The sequence below is a fragment of the Vollenhovia emeryi genome, unplaced genomic scaffold (genome assembly GCF_000949405.1).
Source record: "Vollenhovia emeryi isolate VEMERY1.0 unplaced genomic scaffold, V.emery_V1.0 DF939227.1, whole genome shotgun sequence".
Classification (NCBI taxonomy): Eukaryota; Metazoa; Arthropoda; class Insecta; order Hymenoptera; family Formicidae; genus Vollenhovia; species Vollenhovia emeryi.
In genome coordinates this window covers 303,541-326,771 of record NW_011967139.1, presented here as the reverse complement: position 1 = coordinate 326,771, position 23,231 = coordinate 303,541, and the positions used below count along the sequence as shown (strand labels likewise).

The 23,231-nt window shown below is 42.3% G+C and overlaps 2 protein-coding genes across 6 annotated transcripts in view; one reads left to right on the top strand and one right to left on the bottom strand.

Moving 5' to 3' along the window:
• Nucleotides 1-4,990, bottom strand: part of LOC105560572 (polyhomeotic-proximal chromatin protein-like) — a 14,583-nt gene extending 9,593 nt beyond the window's left edge. For 2 of the 4 annotated variants that reach the window (XM_012009790.1, XM_012009794.1), the window contains exon 1: nucleotides 4,577-4,990. The gene's annotated coding sequence lies outside the window, so the exon portion shown is untranslated. Of the gene's footprint in view, nucleotides 1-2; nucleotides 72-4,576 lie in introns of those variants that run through there. The other 2 variants (XM_012009795.1, XM_012009791.1) reach the window with 2 other exon arrangements.
• LOC105560573 (D-2-hydroxyglutarate dehydrogenase, mitochondrial) lies at nucleotides 174-23,231 on the top strand. Of its 2 annotated transcripts, none has more exons than XM_012009796.1 (8): nucleotides 174-254; nucleotides 18,931-19,221; nucleotides 19,990-20,187; nucleotides 20,596-20,789; nucleotides 20,945-21,113; nucleotides 21,274-21,572; nucleotides 21,949-22,117; nucleotides 22,206-23,231. In XM_012009796.1, exons 2-8 carry the CDS (start codon nucleotides 18,954-18,956, stop codon nucleotides 22,472-22,474), a joined length of 1,566 nt encoding a protein of 521 aa, XP_011865186.1. In that variant the 5' UTR covers nucleotides 174-254; nucleotides 18,931-18,953; the 3' UTR covers nucleotides 22,475-23,231. The 2 variants fall into 2 exon arrangements, with proteins under 2 accessions (XP_011865186.1, XP_011865187.1); XM_012009797.1 differs by lacking the exon at nucleotides 174-254 and adding an exon at nucleotides 4,267-4,568.

Genomic DNA, 23,231 nt, shown 5'->3' with positions numbered 1-23,231 from the left:
ACCACGGTGGGGTGTCTGCCTGGCGCGATCGAACTCGCGCGTTCGAGAGGCAGCCATCGACGCCGCGCCATAACCTCCGCCGGGCGGACCAGTGACGCGTACACGCGGACGGACCCGAGGGGGATTGCCGTCGCGAGCGAGGCCGCCTGGCACTCGGAACCGCCAAGTCGTGCCCTACGACGCATCTCCTCTCCTCCCCCCCTCGCTCTTTTTCGCGGCAGCCACGCACGCGGGGACTTCTCGGTCCGGCAAGAGTAAGTACAAGTCTCTCGAAGGTTATCGACGACTCGTCGCGGCCGGAAGCGCACGGCTTGGCCGATCCGCTCGACGTCGGTCCGCGTCGCACCCGACGTCGCTCCTCTCGCCGGCCGAACGTCCGTCCCGTCGTGGCCACGGCCGGTTCTCGCCGTGGTCGGGACGGAGGCGAATAGGTTAGGAGCGAATTCTCTTTTTGCTTATTGAATTTTTTATCTTGGCGTTCAACGTCCCGCAAGTGCCCGCAATTTGCGCATTATATTTTTGACTCTCATACGCCCCAGGTTTCCTCCCCCCCCCTCCCCCTTGTTTTTGATTACTGGAGGGAGTCCTGAACTTTAGCTGGCCTCGAATAGGTTAGGCTCGACATCGACTTACGCTTCGTGCACGCGTCGGAGCTTGGACCACCGCGATCGCGCCGTGCGATCGAATACGCAAATCGTACGGGGATCGTATCGCGTTTCGCGCGGCAATATAGCTATTTGCCGCAAATTTGCGCTCGCCGCGAGATAAGGATTAATGGGCTGAGCGCGCCTCGGGACGTACGGGAGCGTACGAAGATATCGGCGCGGACGCGTGGACGCGCGGCGGAAGTGGTGATTTTATCAACTGTTTTCCCAGAAGAATACAGACACTGCAGAATACTGGGAGAGAAAAAAAATGCGTTAATCTGTTTAACGGAGCGCGCCTTTCCCCAGAAGAATACGGACACTGCAGAATATCGTAAAAATGTTAATCTCCGATCAACGGAGCGCGCCTTTCCCCAGAAATAATACGGACACTGCAGAATATCGTAAAAGTGTTAATCTCCGACGGACGGAGCGCGCCTTTCGCCAGAAGAATACGGACACTCTGCAGAATTATGTAAAAATGTTGATCTCCGTCCGGCTCTCTTACACAGCGTCGCTCTCCCCCTTCATTTTTCGCTCTGCAATCGCGTTCGTTTCACTTCAACGTCGTCGGAGCGGCTTCTGTTTGAGTATACACGTTGATGCTGAAGCTACAATGACGCCGCAGCGACGTTGGAGTAAGATGAAAGGATTCGAATGAGATTAAATACAAGGTTGGAACGTTATAATCTTGACGTTAAAAATGCGATAAAAAAATATTATATATATATAACGTCGTCCGAGCAGGTTGAAACCGCAGATATGCCCAAACTCACATACCTTTCTACTCGGTCTTGTCACTTTATTCTATTGTTATTGCAATTCTCGCGTGACGAACGATGAATGGATGAAAATAGACCGATGTATGAACGCGAGGCATGTAGGAATGCGCCTAAATCCGCCTGAGTCCAGGCTTGGGTCTTTCGTGCCTACTTAGGCCCGGTTTCACCAACGTTTTTTTAAGTTTAAGCTTAGCTCGGTTCGTTCTTTGTCTCTTTCCAACTGTTACTTTAGACGTAGACAAACAATTAAACTAAGATTAAGATTAAGCGACGTTCGGTGAAACGTCTCGATAATAACATTTTTGCGTAAATTTGTATAGTCCCCTATTATGAGATAGGCTTCTAAAGCGAGTTGGCGGGGTTTCTGCTAAATTAATAGGAGTCGTCTGTTGGTTCCACCATGAATTTATTGCCCTTGGAGTGAAATTTGTTTAGTGGAAAATTGATTATTACATCGTGTAATCGTTGCGAAAAAAAGATTTGCGATCGAATTTGAACGTTAATAACCTACTATCTCATATTATGACTTCTATCTCACAATAGAGGACATTCCTCTATACATTTTTCCACTCGGCAAACCGCGTGTCGATTGTTCGCCAATCCCGAAACGCTTATTAGCATCGGTATTATTAGATTACTTATTCAAAGTTTGTGAATTTACTGCTGTAATCTCAACTTGCGTGGACTGCGTAGTATATTTATTTTTTATCGCATTTTTAACGTCAAGTTTATAATATTCCAACTTTGTATTCAATCGCATTCTAAACCTATCACTCTACTCTAATATTGCTGCAGTGCTGTTGTAGTTTTAATATTAATCGCCATTTCTTTAAGTTTCTTTGGCCCTTTTCAGAGAAAATACATACATATATTTCACTTTAAATGTAAAAATTGTAAGAATGTATTATTAAGCTCGTATCAGATTGAGAGCAAATTGAAATTTGACCAATCAGAGTCAAGTTTACTAATCTCAATACGAGGGGGAAACCGCTGAGGGCATTGTGGTGTACAGATTTGCGGCATTACTGGGCATTACTAGGGCATTTTTGGGGCATTACGTCTTGCTGAGGCATTCTAAAGATAAAATAAGATAAAAGAAGATAATAAGATAAAGTAATGCCCACTGGGCATTAGTGGGCATTGGTGTACAAGATTTCGGTCAGCGGTTTCCCCCTCGTCTCAATATCAACCCGTAGTCTGATACGGGCTTTAAACAGCCCGAATACAAACAAAACTGAACGTTACAAACTGTACTTTCTAGAACCTTAATGTCCATACTAAACTATCATTAAGAATCAATTGTGTGTATGTCATTATTGAGTAATAATTCTGCTTTTACAGAATAACCCAGTTAATACTCGCGTTTCTTATGATAACGGAAGGTTTAATTTAGTTCCTTTTATTTAGACGTGCAGCAGTCTGTCAGAATTTCATTTAATTAACCTGAGGTTGTTTTGCACTTTGACAAAAACCGTGAGACCCGGTTTTTCATTTCCTGGTTAACTTTAACCAGAGAGGTTAGTCGACTCTCTTTCTGTACATTATCTAAGAAGAGACAAAGAATCGACTTCTGGCTAACAGTTAACCAGAAAATGAAAACCCGGACCCGAGAGTCGGAGATTTTTAATATCTGCTCAATTAAACTCACTATTGGGGATGAGATGACTCTGCGTAAATCAAGTTTGATCTTAAAATCGAACGGAGATTAAAATTTTGTGCGCGCTTGCGAGGTGCTACGTCTGCGAAGAGACGTGACTTTGAAAAATTTATCCTCCCCCTCTCCACTATGGGAAAATCAATCTCCCGTATCGGCTGATTCGCTCGACGAAAAACGACTCGCGACAGACCCCGAGAGATCTCCTCTGCATTGCGGAAATGAAATGATATCTGATTTCGGAGCAAACTCTAATACGTGGAATATACATGTATGTGCGTATATGTCGATACGCGAACTCTCTGTGTAAAAGGTGGTTCTACACATCTGGGACACCCCTCGCAACGTTGGGGCTCGATACGCTCCTCGGCGAAGACAGAAAGAGAGAGGAGAGGAAGGGGGGCAGGGGGGGAGAGAGAGAGAGAGAGAGAGAGAACGCGTCGTGCTTCAAAGGCGAATAAGAGGGGGAGGGGCGGGGGGCGAAAGTATGTGCGGTTCGACTCGCATGGTAACGCAGAGTTCTGCATATTCCCGTCACTCGAATAAAAACCATCCCGGGAATATCGATCCCGGCGCGAAACGCCGATTCCATTTTGGCATGTGCGTGCGTACGTATGTGCGTGCGTGCGTGCGTGTGCGCGCGCGCGCGAACGAAGGAACAAAATGTCGCCCCGGCCCGTATACCCACCATAATTAGTAGCACGGTAATAGCGCAGAGGGAGAAAGAGGGAAGAAGGGGGGAAAGAGCGTCGAGAAGGCCTCGAAGGAGAGCGGGAAACGCGATTGAAAGGCGGGTTGCGTACTTTGGCGGGGAGGGGATGGGAGAAGGGAGAGAAAAATTAGGAGAGGGGAGGGAAGAGAGAGAGAGAGAGAAAACAACTGTGCATAGGGGACGGCCAACACATGGATCTCTCGCCATAATGGCAATTTACGAACGGATGGTCATGATAACAAGAGCGCACGGCGCTCGGGAGCACGCGAAGAGACACTTCTCTTTTTTTTTCGCGCGACACGCTCGCCTGAAAATGCAATAAAACGCACACGTTGGAGTCACGCGCACGCACGTATCCGGTTGTGTGCGGTGGCCCGTCCCCCCCGTACGAATCCAAAGTGGCGGCGTCTCGCGGACGCCGACATATTGAATTACAAAATGAAGAACACCGTTCGGAGAAACGACGGGACGAGTGTGCGAGAGAGACGGCGATAGATAGGAGGGAAACGAGTAGAAAGAGACGGAGAGACAAAGCACAGTGTTATCGAACAGTCGCATCGTGTCGACGGGCCGTTGTCGCGCTCGGCGTTCACGAGCAATCCGCCTGGATATCTCTCTCTCGCGCGGCACGTAGGAGCATGGCGAAGGGGTGGACGCACTCCCACGGCCGCCCTGCGACAACGACGACGACGACGGCGACGACGTCGACGACGATGACGCCACCACGAGTCGACGGAGCGCCTTCGGACATGGACGTCTCGCTCTACCTCTATCAGGTACTCACATGTGCGACTGCGCAGTCCAGGCCTATTATACGCGCTTCGAGTGGCCGGGCGCGTGTGTTCGAGACGCACGTGTGTATGTGTGTATCCCAACTCGCACCACCACCTTGTCCGTTGCAGCACACGATGCCAACGGCGCGTGTCGTTCTCGCTCGCTCCCGAGCGTTGTTCACTCCGGCGCGAATTCGCCGCTTCTCGCCGCGCGACAACACCCCGCGAAGTCGGCGTTAGCGCAGCCTCGAGCGCGTCAGAATTGGCGATAATAGTTATCCGGCCGCCAGTCGCCGCGCTATCGATGATGCTGCCGCTACTGCCGTTGCTGCCGCTCGCTGCTAGCTGCCTCCCTGTTCCACACAGTATAAAACACTACTTCCGACTGCCCGCGCGCCCCTGGCGCAGCCACCCCTTCCCGTCACGGCCCTCCCGCCGCGCGCCGCGCTATGTCCAGCGTGCCCGCTGATTGGTTCGACGGGGACAAATCCCAAAGGCATCGTCCGCGCCGAGAAAGGCGGAGCCATCGGATATGGTGGCTACAGGCGCATGCTCACTAACGGTACCGACCGTTCTCGCTCTCCTTCTCTCCTTCCTCGCCGCTGGCGTCTCGCGCCCGGTCGGTCCTATCGTGTGCACGCACACTGCGCCACAGACCATTTGTTCCTGCACGTATACAGATCTATAGTCCATGCCATATTTCACAGCATAGCACCGCCAGAGACGTGCAGAGCTTTGCCGGTGCCCCCGGTGTTCCGCCTCGCGCGTAATCTCTCCTGAGAATTTCACCCTCCTTTCTTTTCCTCTTGTCCCTTCAGGCATCATTTAGTATTAATTTTTTTTTATATTTAATTATACATTAAATAACTTATAAATACGACACGAATGAAAACTCGATACGTTATTAATGAGTAAATTGTTTGTTACGTTGTTTGATTAGATTGCTATCTAATTGATATTGTTAAATGATATATTCTGTAACAACTGATTGTGAGAGTACGTTGCAGCCAAAAATTGAAATCGAATGTTCTACTTATTTATAATTAACAGGATTGTTATTTAAATAAATTGTAATTTCTCTATTTGGTAATTTATTTACATTAAATATATTTATTTTTTATGTGGTGTGTATGATTTGAGATTCTATAAAGATGTTACAACACAAAGAACTAAGTCTGTGTTGCTAAATACGAATCTCCTTTAGTAAAAGTATTTAAAGAAATCAATGATACCAATATTTCTAATGTCCTTTTCATTTCTTACTGCAGTGAGGAACGTAACAAAAATTTACCACTGATAATATTACTATTATTCATATCATATCGTAAACAGCACATGATCGATTACCAATAGCGCTAATCAACAGCAGAAACTTTACGTAACAGCGATTGCACGAGCAAGATTTCTAGAGAAACTTTTTGTCCCACATGAACAGCCACTTTGAATGCATGTAACGCTATTTGTTATATGAGACGCCGTATGATGTCATTACTATTTACTGGTCCAACCCCACATTATTTTAGGTATTTACATAAACGAAAAGAGTTATAACCTTTGTAATCAATAATTAAGTCGACCAATTCTGGCATAATTCATATATTTAATAATTCACTAGTTATGATTATAATATTTAACGTACATCAAAATATCATATATTTTAAATGTTTTATCATTCGTAAAATTAATATTTGAAAATGCACATATTTATCGTGTATATCTTATTTTCGTATATTTATGCTTTAAATTATAAGGGATCTATGCGGAAATCTAAGTGAACAGACTTGCCTCTCTAAAGTGTTAGGGTCTCTTCTTGTTATGGATTCACGATTTGTTGAAAAAAGAGCATACAAAAAGATTTCACATTGTTAATGGTCAATGCTAGTTCTTGGATTTATATTCTTTGAAATTGATGGCCTTCCCTCCTCAACGAAACATATTGTATGTGAGAGAAAGAGGCATGGAGGGGGAAAAGAAAGGAAGCAGTAGAGTAGGAGAAAGAGAATGTGTTTGTATGTGTCTTGTTGCGAATAAAATGATATAGATTCTTCATTCTAATACATTTCTTCTTTCTTTAGCTAACAAACATTTTTTGTTTATGGAATTTTTTATTTAAAATGCGCAATAAATTCATGTTCATAGAATATTGATTTTAATTAATATGTGCACATGATTTTATATTATGTCATAGTTCTTTTCGCTTACAATATTTAACTTCGATATTTTTTAATGTCTTATTTTTGTAATTGAATCTTTTTTTAAATTGTCAAAATATAAGTGTTATGATAATAATTTTAACGTTGTTGATCTAACAGCGTAGTAACGTGTATACAGTAAAATAAAATATTCGAAATATAAAATAAAGTGTGTATAGTAACGTAATGTGGTGAGAAGTTGACGTGAAATTTAATATCCGTGGCCCCGCGCAGTAGCGGCACAGCCCTGGCGCAACTGCCTCTATAAGCTGAGTTTATGCTTCCCGGCTCGAAACTCCGGACTTGCGAGCCGCATGCAATTGGCTCTTTGCGTTCTTGCGGAAATTTTCCGTCCAATCGGTGCGTTCGAGCTGTCCGTAGTCGTTCTTTTTTTTCTTCTTTTTAATGTAACGAGGGTACATAAGCAAAACTTGAAAAACAAAGAACGTAGACATCTCGCGTCCTTGACGCCGCTGTGCGACGCGGTGCCGAGGAAAGCTCCAATTTTGATGTCGAGGCCTCCATGCATAATGCATTCCGCTCCGCCCAAGGCACCGGGGGATCCATCCTCACGTGGATCAAGGACGCGGAGTTGTTTCGGCGGTCAAAACTTCGGCCCTTAAGACTCCTCCACCTGTATTTACCTACGACGAAGTGACATGTTCATCGCCGTGCCATTTTATACGCAGAAACGCGAACGTTTTGTCTTGGCCGTCGAACGCAATCAAGCCGCGTACTCGATTAATTAAAAAAAAAGTTGTCGATTAAAAACCCCTCTGCTACGGTACCCGATCCCATCGCGTGGCGGCGATTGCGCCTCGAAAAATGGCATTTCCCGGCCAGAAGTTGAAAGGGAAGACTGAAATGCCGCTAACGCGCGTGAGATACAGCGGATTTATCGTTCATCTCCCAATACCGGTCTCGGATTTCGACGCGAGGTGCGACGGTAGGACGTATCGCGCGTAGGGTAGGAAGAGTCCCCGGCTGTACCAATCCCAGTAACCAAGTCCCTGCGTGAACGGCGGACACGGGCGCGCGCGCGCGCGCACATGCACGTGTGTGTGCGCGCTTGACGAAGGTCGAGTCGGTGGATTGGCGGGTAGCAAGGGGAAGGGGGAGGTCACCCTATAGTCCGCACCGCTATGCTACGTCGCGTGGACGATGGAGCGTATCTCGGCATCTGTAGTTTGCCGTTCGACCGTAGTGCGCGATGGCGCGCGGGTGGGAGAAGCGGCGCAGCCAATGGTGTGGGTCGCGACGGGGTTGCCAGGGAAACAAGTTAATGATTCGGGCTGCTACCGAGGAATTGGTCTGGCCTGGGTACGGTCGGCGCGCGTAACGTCGCTCCGCGGCCGCGCATGTGCCGCGTTGCCCCCGCTAGGGGGGGGAAGAACCCCCCCCGCCCCTCCCCTCTTTCTCTCTCTCGCTCGCGCTCCTTCGGCATCGTGTCGTTCTCTCTGTCCCGTCCCCGTTCCCCGTCTCTGCTCGTCCCGGCTCTCGATATAGTCATGGTCGATATAGTTATGTCCGTGAATTGGCCACGCGGGGCCTGTATGTGTGCACGCACACGTGCACGCGTAGCCATCGCTAGAAGGCTCGTGTCCGTGTGTTCGCCCTGATTCGGCCGCCGCACACATACGCGCGCACGCATACGCTCTACCACGCGCGGGCGCGGGCGCGCGCGCGCGCGCCCGCACAGTGCCCGGGTCGTCGCGACGATTGGTTCCCTTCCCACTACTCTCAATCTCTCTCCCTTGATATTTTCTCTCTTCCCACCCCGGGCCGAGCTCTTTCTTCTCTCCGTATGTCCATCGCGCTTCCCTCTCTACCGCGGGCTCATTTCACTGCCATCTCCTCCTTCCCACACTCAAGCGTCCCTCCCTCTCCACCCCCTGACCTCTTTTTCCCCACACAGTCTCCCGCTCGGTAATACACCGCCGCGTATCGTTCGATGATACACGACGGGGAAGGGGCAGGAGTAGGAGGGCTTCCCCATCGAAAGATTCGCTGTAGATTATAATATATCCGATGTCTGCGTCCGATCGGTCCTCGAATTAACGTCGAGAAAATGGTAGCGACCGTGGCGACGGGGCAGGAGGGGGGAGGCGAAGAGTAATTGCCGCGCGCGAGTGCCATGACGGAACTCATTGGGGCTCGGGGCAACGGCGCTCGAGGGCATCGGGCCATCCTCTTCGCGGAGTATCGCGATATTCGATTTGCCATGATTTTCGCCCCGAATGAGATCGTCTCATTATCTATTTCATATAAATTGATGTTCATTCTTTAGTATAATTAACTGCTGCATATGGAGTAATCACGCCATTGCGTTTTCCCGCTATATTGAATGGCCAAGTCGGAAATGATGGTAGATCTTACTTGGCTCTCTCAATTTTTAATTTCAATAAAGCTGACGAGCTAGCAATTTTGCGTCAGATTGAGCGTCAAGAAATTAAGTGATATGCATTAGGAAACACATATACAATTAAGGCTAAAACTACAAAATACAGATAAGGAAATGCATACAAATACAAGCACGCATATAAAAGGCTGCATGTATATTTGCAGATTCTTTTTATTATTCACGTAATGCAATTTGGTACGAGTGGTGTCGTTTTTATCCCCCGCGCGACCAATTAACAACCCGACTTCGCACGACGCCAATCGTTGAGGAATCGTGAAATTGCCACATTTGCGACACACTTCACGCTGAATGCATTCACCTTCATTACAAACTCCAATCTACAATATCGAGTAATTACTTTAAAGGACAATAATTTCGTTATTTCACCAGAGAGTAAAAAAACTACACCTCTCTTAATATCTGCGTATAATGTCCTCTCTTAATATGGCACTTGTATGATGAGAAAGAGAGAGGGGGGGGGGGGCAGAGCGAAAGAGAAAGAGATTGCCAAAGATCGCGAAACCGGTACAACCTCGGCGAGTTCAATTTCCGACGCTGTAGGCGTGCGAAAAAGAACCTTATGTGGGACGCTGCGATCGTTCATTCGCGAATAAGCGTAAGAACTATCGCGTGCTTTATACTATCCAAGTAAAATCTCTGCCAAGTTATACCGGTAGTGATCCCAGCACTTTACACTATGGCCTAGTTTACATCGTGCACTTGATACGCATATCAAATAGTGTATTTGAACTGATCAGCCAATGACCAAACGAATTTACTAGTTATTTACTATTTGTTACTATTTGATACGCGTATCAAGTGCACGATGTAAACTAGGTCTATAAAAAAAGGACACGTGAAAATGACGTAAACATACGCAAGACGTCACAATTTACAATATAAATATGTAAAGTAAATTATAAATCGTACGTTTCTTACACTTGCTGCTTGTGTACAATTTTACAATGTATATTTGCCCAAGTTACAGAATATTCACAGAATGTCTCCTTCATTCCAGATACATCCCTGATTAAAAATTTAAGAAATTAATTATTATATTTACTGACCGTTTACTTTCAAATAAATATATCTGTTCACAAATCTGCACGACCGTTTTTCTTTGAGAAATGCAAAAGATAAGAATGGGTTATACATAAAACATATTTATAAATACATCGAGAAAAATTTTTATCGAATAAATCAATTAAATAGCATTTCCGATTACGTTTTTCGACAAAATTATGGCTACATCCGATGAAATTTTTCCGCTGAAATGCAGTTACTGATGAAATTTGATTGAAAAACCGATCACATTTTTTATGGGATATACAATTTAATCAGATATATCCGTTTGTTATTACGTAATTGGATGATCCAATTATATTTAATCGGACATTTTTCTCAGTGTAGCAATGTAAGCACACATGCTTTCGTAAACGTCAATCATTTTGATTGATATTCTTTTCTCTTTTCTCCGTCATCGTACAAATACAAGTATTTCCGCAATTATCTATAGCCATCAAAGATCCGCTTGTCTCCATTGTGCTATTTCCTTCAAAGGAAATCCCTAATGGGACTTTAACGATACCCGTGGTGCGTCTACAACGAATCGGAGCGGTCTGCGAGGCGCGCTTCTTGGGCGGCGCTCTTCCCCATTGTGCTCCCCGAATTTGAAAAATGAAGACACGTTACGCCCGTCCCGATGTCCCTCAACACGACGACGTGACGGGTTTTATCGATCGGACACTTAAGATTTCAGCAGCTGGATTAAGCTTCATCGATCCATCGTTTCTATTTTCCACCTGCCGGCCACGCTAAAATTAAGTTCTTAATAACTCCCCCCCCCCCCTCCCGCTACGCTTTTTCGCGGACGCGACAGCCGAGGTTGAAACGCGACGGACCCGTCGAGCTGTCGTCGCCGCCGCGAAGGACGTTCGTCGCCGGGTCGATTAATTATGAACGCGATTACGGAACACATCCGTGAATATGTCCGTATTCTATTAATCGAAAAATGCGCGCGCGACCGAACGTGCAAGGTGCGAACATTTATTCGTGCTCATTAATTCACGTCAAATCGCGATATATACACGTCATTAATGCCTACCCATCTGGTGGTCAATTCTGTACCTTACACTATAGTGAAAATACTGAAAGTAAGTAGCCTTGTCACTAATTGTCCCCTTATAAAAAGAGACAAAACCGCTCACTTTTAGCATTTTTGCTATGTTGCAAGATACGGAATTGACCTCCTGAAGTTGCACGCGGATCGAGGCATTTTTAAAAACGTGCGACTTTCTAACTCTTAGTGCATTATGACTATGTGAACAGCAATGCTGATTCGCCTTTTCCACAGTCATGATGCACGAAGAGTTAGATAGTCGCACGCTTTTCAAAAATGCCTCGATTCGCGTGCAACTTCAGATCGGTAGGCATTAATGGCGCATGGCTATCTGCATATTCGGCACCGTGAATAAACGCGCCGCGAAAAGGGGTAATGATTTACATATCGAGTAACGTTGCGGAGGGATGTTATTCATCGCTGTTGCAGATTGGGATCTCGCGAAGAGCACTCGAACGAAGTCCTGCTAATTGTATAAATACAATTACAATGTGGAAATTAATACCCGTTCGTTGCGCGTGGGCGCGCGCGTGCGCGGAAGCGGCAGAAATATCACAAAGCGCGAATCTCCGCTGTACCCTCTTCTCCGATTTTTTCTTCGCATGCGACCGGAGAAATCGGTTTAACTCGGGCGCCTTTGTGTCACTTGTTCGCTTTTTTACTCGATTATGTCCATAATTTATCGATGGGATCTGAAAGCTTTGTACAGGTACAGGTAGAATTACATGCGTACGGTATGAGGGATACGAGTTGAAGGGGGTGAAACGATGTTTTCAATGCGTCACGAAGTTCTTCCAAGGGCGGAATGTAACGTTCAGCCGGAATAACTTTGAGAAGAGCGTTAATTTTTGACTCGGTGTCTCTGTTTAAATCGAAACCGGGGCGACTCGAATTGGCATTCTACGGCAGTTTGCGAAATGACACGACATTGACCTCGTATACGAAAGTGGAATGAATAAATTGCGTTAAATTTGCGACCGCGGTAATTGCGCGATCGGTTCTCGTAAACATAGAAATCGCATTAAGGCCGAATCAGACTAGCAATTGCCGACTCGGATTAGATTGGGATTGGCGATTGGCGATGGTCCTCTAGCCAATGAGAGTCGATTAGATCGCTGGCTGCTTTGCTCTCATTGGCTAGAAGACAATCGCCAATCGCAAATCCCAATTCAATCCGCATCGACAATTGCTAGTCTGATTCGGCCTTAAGGCGAAGAGGAGACGATGAAACACGATTATTGCCTCGTCAAAGGAAGATGAAGAATTAAGATCTTGGAGGGGGTCAGGTCGCGTGTCTCGATGTTTAATGGCGAACTTCACGGGCGAATTCGCAGAAGCGCGTATCTGAAGAATTTTATCGGGAAAGATGCAGTTTTATCTCTTCACGCGTGTCACTTTCGAAGCGGGGTACAATAGTAAATTGTATCAGGAATGTTATCAAGAAGGAATAATGCTATAAAAATAATAATAATAATAAATGAAGATCGGACAAAAAGTACTGTCGTACACGCTGTGAAGCTTTTATAGCCAGTGGATTGAGAAAAAAGTGTTTTTTTCGCAACGACGTTTCGATGGAACGGTCGCATTTTGGTCGCCAGATACGAAAAATGTAAAAAATTGATCAACCTTCTTACGTTTGCACTTATAAATTTATAAACTGCATCTCTAAGTTGTTGTTCGCTGAACTTCAAGCGACGTCGCGTCCTCAAAATTAGAAGTACAATAATAACGACGTAGTTTAATCTCGGGTGCTGAGGAAAGAATTTTAAGATTGTCTTCGGAGAAGAGTTATGTCCGAGACAAATCTTGTCCTCTTAAGATTTAGGTCCATGTTCTGAATTCCCTTTTATCAATAAAAGTGCCATTACAATTGGTTTTGAAGGATTCTCATTTACTGAAAAAATCTTTCACAGGCACTTTCATAGATAAAAGAGAATTCAGAATATGGGCCTTAGACTGGAGCTTGGGCTATCACAAGATATCCCTAGCCCATTAGCTAAACATTTGGTCTACATTAGTAACGCGGTATTGGTTCTGTTGCTAGTGCACTGGCGGTATTTCTCAATAAAGCTAATATTGGCCATAGAATAAATGCACACGTTGTACGACAATAATAACGTAATAATTTCGTGCTGGAAGTGCACCGCGAGCTGACGTCACTTGTCGTCATTTTGACGTCAGCTTGCTACCTGGGATTAACCGAGGTTTCCCAATATAATGTGAATATTGATATCCTCTATTTAGCAATACTGGCTCGACAATACTGAATCAATAATGCTAAATCGCCAGAACGACTATGTAAGAGGAAACGTCCACTTTACAACAATATTGAATCAACGTTGAGAACGTTAGATTTCCATTATTTCCCAATATTCCCAATATACATTGCGCTACTAGGGAAGAAGATACGCGAGTGGTATCCGGTGGCGATATCAAAGGAGCATCCGGTCGTAGGATCCCCCTTCCCCCGGCAACGAAATAAATTCGGTAGTTATCGTGAAAATCAGCGGCCGCCCCTTCGACGCGCCATTACGTCGATCGGGACGTACGCGCGCGGTTTTGTATCAATTACGGACGCGACGAATCGCGCTTTCTGCGCGATCGCGCGCGTGAAAGGCGCACCGCCGTACGTACGTACGTACGTCCGGCTATAAATAGGCACCACGCTAAGATAGCCACGCCTTAATCACTGTAACCGGCCGGGACGGTCAGCCGCTCGGTTCCCGCTCGTGTGATATCGTTGCGACAGACGCCGTTTTGCAATCCGTCGCGCATTCGTTCATCGGTGCGCGCCGTCTGTCGCGGCGAGTCATCGTCGACGGCGGAAGTTCCGATTTAAAAACGGAGGAATTTGGTTATACACATTTTAGACTCCGTTAAAAAACAAATAAGACCATCTGTTTGCCGTGAGGTGAGGGAGATATTGTAGGCTCGGATAATGACGGACGGTTTATCTAGATTTTTCTTTATCTACGTAATGTAGATAAAGAAGACTAGGGTGGACCTGAGGTTTTTGGGGAACGAAAAGAAAATCTAATCCAAGATAAAGCCCGTGTTTCTAATCTAACGTTTTCTGCATCTTATCTCTATAAATTTACGAGATATTTAGATATTTTGTTGCATATTTTCTTAGATATCCCGCGGCGTTTTACGAGGGCACTGCTTTCAAAATTGCACCTGCTCGAGAAGAGTTTTAAGCGTTAAACGCGTAATCTACTCTCTGAAAGTCAATCAGTGCATTATCACTGAAAACAGTTACAAGTATGGCATTGAATTATTCAGTTCTATGCTTATAACTGTGAATCAGTGAATATTTACACTGTGTGAATATTCAGTGATAATCCACTGATTGACATTTAGCGAGTAATTAATGACCCTGATAGCACAGTGCATTGGCTAAACGTTGGCCGAATACAACCAAATATTGGGCCAATGTTTAACCAATGTTTGGTCAATGCACTGTGCTGCTATAAGGGGTATATCGCTACACTGACAGAAAAATTTTTTTAAACTAAGTAAATGGATTTACTTAAAATTAATTTTTTTACTGAAGGAAATATTTATTCTATTTAAATAAAAATATCAAATTTCAAATAAATCTGTATGTTATATTAATTATTAGGAGCCACCTAACAAATAATTTTCTTGAGTAAAGCAATATTCTCTTGGATTAAGATATTATTTTTTATCAGTGTAGATGTACAAATGTTACATCTGGTTTTGAAACTGGAAAATAAAGTATGAAAATTATGATATTACAGATGGCAATTAACGCTATTCTTGGCAGCGTAAATTGCCGTAATAGACATGAATTGCAGTTGATATCTGGAAAAGATGTACATGTACGATACGAAATAAATTCGGCGTAGAGGAAATAGCAGAAAGAGATAGCAGGAAATGTTGTTAATAAAAGCGACATAGAGTTACACGCGATACATAAAATAATCTCGTTCAGTCGACCGTGATTAATTCGCGGCAGATCAAATATGGCGGCCAGTATCGCGTTGAAGCTTCTGGTATCGTAAACCTGTGAAATCTTGAATCTGTTCTTTGCAGCTGCACTACGTCTCTGCACTTTCTGGCGATGAATATACATAGAGGAGAGTCCTCTATTACGAGACATGTCTATAATGTGAGATAGCAGGTTTTCAACGCCCCATTTCAATCAGAAATATTTTTTTCGCAACGATTACACGATCTAACAATGAATTGTCCGCTAGACAGATTTCACTCCAAGGGCAATAAATTCACGATGGAGCCAAGAGATGACGTCGAATTTAGCGGAAACCTCGCCATCTCATATTAGGAGCCTTTATTATAACAGGGGACTTTCCTCTATGCGTTATTAGACATTGGGCGGCAGGGAAAAAAAAAGAGGACGGATGAAAAGTGCAAAATTTTAAAACTACGACAGACAGACTTATTATTACGCTGTAAAACGGACGGACCATCTTCATTTCTTTACCCCTCCTCTCCCCCCCCCCCCCGATCTTAAAGGGGTAAGTGACGCAGATGTATTGCCGTGTCGATAATAAGCGCTCGTCGAGATTTGTCGAATGACCTGAAGATGGCGGTAGCCTCAATCAAGCGGATTATGATTTATCGTGTCGATAAAATTTGTGCCGCAATCACAAAACTATATGCCAATATGTGGGTGTGTTCCAAAATGTGCCGACGGTATTGAAAATCTATACGCGAGATGCAGATCTTCAGTATTGTCAGCATATTTCCGAACCAATCTAGTGCGTACGTGCACTGATATGAAGAAATAGCGTGCAGTTTCAATATGTCACGCAGGAGATTGAGTTAAATACCGCTTTCTCGATGTGCACAAAAGAAACATTGAATTTGTGCAACGGGCAGCTGTGATTTGCGATTCTTATGCATTTTGAAGTTTATTATAGAAACAGGTGTCTTAATTCGAATTTTAACGTCGTATGATTTCGGCGTATCTCGTGATTTGCATAATTTTCTCTCTTGCATACGTCTGTCTTTTCCAGACTCGCGCAATTATACCGCGAGATCGATTATAAATTAATTATTTATAGAAATAATTATTACTAGCGATTATTAATAGTTTATTTTAGTTTTTAAATTTTATAAATTAATACAATTTACTAGTTTAACAAATTATACGACCCAGCTGGCAGGCAGTTTATTGAATTAATGCAAAGTTTCGGATTGTGGATTCCTTTTCAAGTAATGTAAATCACCGATCAGGCGTTTAATTGGCCTGGACCTGTAATATTGCATAAGGAGAAACATTTACGGAGGAGAGAAAAAACGGAAATGTTTTTTATCAAGAAATCTGACAACATATGTAGTTAATCTAGAGAAACTTTAAATGCGATATACGACAGTTTAATTATGGATATACCTAATTGTTTCTTATTGTTTTCTCCGACAGTGACCGTCGATGTCTTTTTAGTATGCCTCTTTGGGTCTTTTCCTTAATTGCTCCTTGACGTTAGTCCTATTGTTAGCCATTGTGCCGGATAGACCGTGCCTCGTAACATGATCTCCGTTTGTCGATGACTTGACAGTGGACATTAATTTGTATCCTATATTTGACGTAATAGTCCTTTGCTTCTTTTTCCTGCGCGGCTATTTGGATTTGCAATGTTTTCCGAATTTACCTAGTTCACAAAGCCTGATCGGTGATTTATGTGGTTATTTAAATTGAAAAGTACCCCAACAAAACGTGTATTAATTCAATAAAGCACTTGCCAGTTGGATCATCCAATAACTTGTTAAACTTGCTAATCATTTACTGGTGAAAAAAATTCTTGTCATTATTCTTGTCATAATACAATTTACCATATTTATACATATAATAAATGAATTTATTTATGTGGTCGTTCATTTATTCATTCGTTCCCTTATAGAAATGTAAGCGAAATAATCACTAGAAAATTACTGTACATTAGTAATTTTTAATAATTCAATTACTGAACTCTAGTAATTGTTCTATAAAGTGCTCTTTCGTTCCCAGTTGTTATATTTCTGTAAGGGTTAGCATTCGATTTTTCATCTATCTAACTACATTATTTCATTGCAAATCTGAATGATTTTTTCTAAATTATTTTTGTTAAATATCTTAGTTGCCATTGTGAAGATGAAACTTCGAGTACCACCTGGCGGTTGTGTCACCATATTATATGTGGCCATCTTTAATTCGAATTATAGCTCTATTCGAACATTATGTACACTAATTTTGAAGCCATTTATTATAAAAATATGACGAGAAAGCACACTTATACTTTTGTAAGAAATAAATAATTTAAAAGCTGTGTGCTCTTTCTTGACAGACTTCAATGTTTACGACAACAAGAACAGCGTTTTTACCTTGGCATTAAACATGATTCGACACGTAATAAGAATTAGGGCCATCGCACACAAAATTGCATATGCATAGCATAAGACCAATGGGCATGTTATGTAAACTCAATATGGCGACTCAATGCTCCATGCTCATTGGTTTAAACGGTCGCGTGTGAAGCAATAGACTTATATACTAGACTGCGCCATCCGTAGGAGGCGTCGGTCGTAAGATATATGTAGAAAGAGAGGAAGAGCTGAACTGAGTCAATGTGTCTCTGTCTAACTTGTTCGTTTTCTCCCCACTTTTAACGCTGAGCGATAGAAAGAGATCATGACTCTTTTGATATGTCTGCATTCTAATGTTTAAGACAGCGTGTCCATAGGAATGGCGCAGTCTATTACATAAGTCTATGGTGTGAAGCGAAGGCAACACCTTGCCCACGCAGCGCACCTTATCATGAGGATAGGATCTTAACTTGTCCCACCTGTGGTGGTGTACCTTACCGAAAATAAGAGATATAGCAGAAAGAATGCATATTTTCCTTTTACAGGACATCTATAAGATATCGACTGTCCATCACTGCATTACCTCCAAGATATGAGTATTGTACAGTTGCGATACCCCAAAGCGATATCTGTAGGACATTCCTTGAATAAAGTGTGCTGTGTGCTGGATGACGATTTTTTTGCGTGTGTTTCTCTGGTGGAAGTATTTTACTGAAAATATAATGAAATTTCGCTGAAATCTAGTTGAAAGCCTCTCTCGGCTGATCTCGTTTTAATCATTTCGTCAGCATTTCAGTACAAACTTAGTGAAAAATCATTTTCAAAGTTTTTATTAAAAAGTAAGACAGTTTTTAATGAAATTGAGTAAATTTCATATTGATTTCACAAGAGTTTCTATTTTCAACAATCTATTTTAGCTTTCCTTACATTTCACAGTATCACATAGAATTTCATAAGGAAAATTGTGATTCATTTTGAGATGCATTCAGTAACGAGGGGTAAACTGCTGACCAAAATCATGTACACCAATGCCTACTAATGCCCAGTGGACATTACTTTATCTTATTAATTTTGTTTTATCCTATTTTATCTTTATAATGCCTGAGCAAGGCCTCTAGTGCCTAAACTAATGCCCAGTAATGCTACAAATCTTTACACCACAATGCCCTCAGCGGTTTACCCCTCGTTCAGTAATTTTTCACTAACTTTGATTTCACTTTTTATCGATTTCATAGCACTTTCGGCAAAATATTCCCATCAGAATCCGTCGATTTCTAAAAAATGTGAGAATTGTATTCAATCGAGACTGCAAATATTTTTTTTCAGGATTAGTTCAGCCTGGGGAAACGATGGCGATGCGAGGCGCTCTGACAGGCATGCTGCTTCGGTGCAACAAGGTCGTCGCTCGATGTTCGGGGAAAATTGTGGGTCGCTACTACGCAACCAGTGTGAAACCCGAATTAACGTCGGTCAGGTACAAAATGCAACGCGGGTCCTACGCCATGGTCACGGACGCGGACGTTCGCTTCTTCGACTCGTTGCTCGGCCCTAATCGCCTCATCACGGACCCAGATGAATGCGAGAGCTATAACATCGATTTTCCAAGGACCGTCAGGGGTAAGCGGCGAAGGACGAGCGGATACAAGGAAGAAGTTTTAATTACGAAATTTCTGGAAAATAAAATATAATTTTTCTCAAGCGAATTCTCACTTTGCTGAAAATAACGTGTAATATATTAATGTAAGTAAAATCGAAACGTACATTGTACGGTTTTATTGGGATAATCAGAGAATTTCTCTATCTCATGTACGATCTTTAGTGAAGATTATATATCTTATGGTCAAATAAGTAGTTTTATATTTTTCTTTTGAGATAATGAAATAAGAATTTTTGGGATTATAAATATTAAATTACAATTTAAAGTATCACTTCCTTTTAAAATAAAACAAATTTTCTATAATATGCTACTTTTATATGTCTAAAGTATCCTTTTCCGAACTACGAAGTTTATATTGTAAAAAAAGAAAGAAAAAGAGGAGCTTGCCATATACAGGAAAGTCCCCTATTATAAGATAGGCTTCTAATATGAGATAGCAGGTTTTTAACATTCACATTCAATTATAAATCTTTTTCTGTAATGATTACACGATGTAATAATCAATTTTCCACTAAACAGATTTTACTCCAAGGGCAATAAATTCATGATGGTGCCAACATATGAGGTCTATTAATTTAGCGGAAACCTCTCCATCTCGTATTAGGAGCCTATTTCATAATAGGGGACTTTTCTCTACTTGTAGTTTAAATAGAAGGAATGCATTGTTAATATTTTTCAGAGTAGAAGAGCCCGAGATACATTTTCATAATAGTTGACGGTAATTGCAGGTGCCAGTCGGCTGGTGTTGAAACCGAAATCCACCGAGGAGATGTCGGCCGTATTAAAATATTGCAACGAAAAACGATTAGCAGTTTGCCCGCAAAGTGGTAACACTGGTCTCGTTGGCGGCAGCAATCCAGTGTTTGACGAAATTGTCATCTCGATGCAGCTCATGAATAGAATTCTGGACACGAACGAATTGGCGGGTAGGTGATAAGTAATTACGACATCGACTCGAGATATAATCTGAAGATCGTCAGAAGTCCTGCTAAAAAAACTGGAAATCTTCAGTATTTATACATGTATATGTATTGCGATTATATCTGTCAAGTTCTATCCAAATCTTTCGTTTAAATATTTTAAGTTGGAAAGATTCGATTTAATTTATATGTCGTTTGAATATAATTTGATTTTTAAAATAGACTCCTTGAAAATTAGAAGAATTAAAGTTAGACATTTTATCTCTCTTTTTAATTATGTCTTTTGAAAAAATATGTTTCAGAGGATAACAAATGCGAATAGTACGATTCCTTAAAATCGCAGATGACCGTAAAGATATTGTAAACTACATAATTGTTTCTCTTGTGTTACCATTATATTAAACTTGGTGTTAGGTGTACTGACATGCGAGGCTGGCTGCGTTTTACAGGACCTGGAAAATCACTTGGCTACCGTCGGTCTGATGATGCCGTTGGATCTTGGAGCTAAAGGTAGCTGCATGATTGGCGGGTGTGTGTCCACAAATGCAGGAGGACTGCGACTTTTGCGCTATGGTAATCTCCACGGAAACGTCTTGGGAGTCGAAGCTGTGAGTCTAAACACAAGTCAGTAAAAGTTAGGAGAGAATAAAACAAAATTTGATTTCTTAAAGTTAGAAAAATTAAACTGATCCGTTTTTGTAGATAAATTTTTTTCCTTTCAATTTAATCGAAAGTAACATGAAATAATTGTCTTTATTCACAGGTAAAGGCAAACGGTGATATCGTGAACGCGATGAGTACGTTAAAGAAAAATAATACCGGTTATCACTTGAAACATCTTTTCATTGGGTCTGAGGGCACGTTGGGAATTGTTACGAAGGTAGCAATACAGTGTCCACCGTTGCCAAAGGCCGTGAATGTCGCCTTTCTAGGTACGCCTGTAAAATATAAAAATATGTTAGTAGAGTTAATATATAAGTTAAATTACAAGACATATGCATACACTTTGCTTTTCTGACTTTTCTAAAACTAAAAATCTAATATTTTTAAGCATTCTACATGTTATATATATTAATTATGTAATTTTTGTAGGATTGGCGAACTTTGATAACGTGTTGAAAACGTATCATCTGGCGAAACGCCAACTAGGTGAGATTCTGTCTTCCTGCGAGATGATGGATCGACTATCTCTGGACGTCGCCATCAACAACCTAGGGATGAAGAATCCGTTGACGAGTTGTGAGGATGGTCACGAGTTTTATATGCTTATCGAAACCTCCGGTAGTCACCTGGCTCATGACGAAGAGAAACTATCCTTGTTCGTGGAAAAAGCGATTAATAATGCCTTCATTGAGGATGGCACTTTGACCAACGAAACAACCAAATTTAACGTATGTCTAAAGATTGTGCGCATCATATTGTTACGGCTTAATTTGTGCTCGTTTACTTGTGCAAATAAAGAGCGCCAGTTAAACTGAACTAAACATTTAATAAAATAGTTAGAAGAAATAATGGACATTATAGAACATATTACGACACGTCTTTACGCTGTTATAGAGACGAAATAACATCACTTAAAGGAGGAACTCGCTTTGAAACTTGCTTTGGAAATTTACAAACACAAAACTCTTTATCATGCTTGACTCTGGTTAAAAATGTTTATATGTATATATCAGATTTAGATTTTGTTGAACGGATAATCTATACTTGAAACTAAAGAAGAGTATTTTTCAACTCATGTTCTCATAGTGAAAGTTTAATTTGCAGAACATATGGGCTCTCCGAGAGAGAATTAGTGAAGGTGTCTTACGCGACGGTTATGTCTTCAAATACGACATCTCTCTACCTCTCTTATCTTTTTATGAGGTCGTCGAGGTGCTTCGCAAACGAATACGGGACCCACGTATCGTTAGGATCAGCGGTTATGGTCATTTAGGTAAATCTTTTATGCAAATAAGAACGATTTGATGGCTAGAAATATGTCTCGCGCGTATTCGCCAATAATTTTCGTTTCTTACCTTCAGGCGACGGCAACATTCACGTGCAAGTCTCCATACCGGAGTATTATGAAGATGTGGCCGCGCAATTGGAGCCATTCATTTTCGAATACGTGTCGCAGCGCCAGGGTAGCATCAGTGCTGAACACGGCATCGGTTTCAAGAAGACCAAATATCTCCATCTGAACAGAAGCCCTTCCGAGATCGAGTTAATGCACGGCCTGAAGAAAATGATGGATCCCAATGGCATCCTGAATCCGTATAAAGTTTTAAAGCCGGTTACAGGACAGTTGTGATCATCGTAAAGACAGTTCGCAAGCAAAAACGGTGTATAAATATTCTTTGTGCCATTTAAACGAAATTGATGAGAGGTCAAGTAAAGTCGCGCGATTATCTAAAAATGATTATCACCGTGGAATGTGTTTAAGGAAATGCCGAGATATCGTAATGTGCGCTATTAATACGACAGCATTCGGCGTTGCATGTACACCGACTTTGCACGCGAGGTTCTATATGCTTTTTTTCTTGGCTGTTTTCCACCTGCCGATAAAGGTAGATGAAACGATTCGGTGACTAACGCCTCACTCGAAATAGATGCGCGGCATAATTGGTAACAGCTATGAGAAATATCAAAACAGTATGTCTTTACAAGTAGAATGTGCTAGATAAAGCTTATATCTATTGTTATCTAATTTTTAAAGATAGTGATGTGATGTAAACGTGTACCTGATAAGAGCAGAAGCGAGCGATAGTTAACCGGGAATCGAATGTCAAAGAAATGCCACGATATTTCTTCTGTTGCATACACTTGCCTGCATTTAATGTAGCCATACATGAAATGAGACATTTATACTGTTTTATAGTAATTCTATATTAATTCTGTAGCATTATGGCGCGCGTCTTCTACGTGTCCGCAGTGTGCTCGAGCCTAAGGGCCGTCTTAGCGCGAGCATAATCATATAGAATTGTATTTTTACAATTTTATTTTATTTTTTTTATAGAAGAAATGAATGGAATAAATCTACAATAAAGATTTTATTTTTGGAACTGGTA

Excerpts from the sequence above, each read along its gene's own strand:
- LOC105560573 (XM_012009796.1), top strand. The coding sequence starts at position 18,954 with ATGGCGATGCGAGGCGCTCTGACAGGCATGCTGCTTCGGTGCAACAAG. Across the intron at positions 19,222-19,989 it reads TTTTCCAAGGACCGTCAGGG|GTGCCAGTCGGCTGGTGTTG; the intron begins GTAAGCGGCGAA and ends CGGTAATTGCAG. Across the intron at positions 20,790-20,944 it reads ACGTCTTGGGAGTCGAAGCT|GTAAAGGCAAACGGTGATAT; the intron begins GTGAGTCTAAAC and ends CTTTATTCACAG.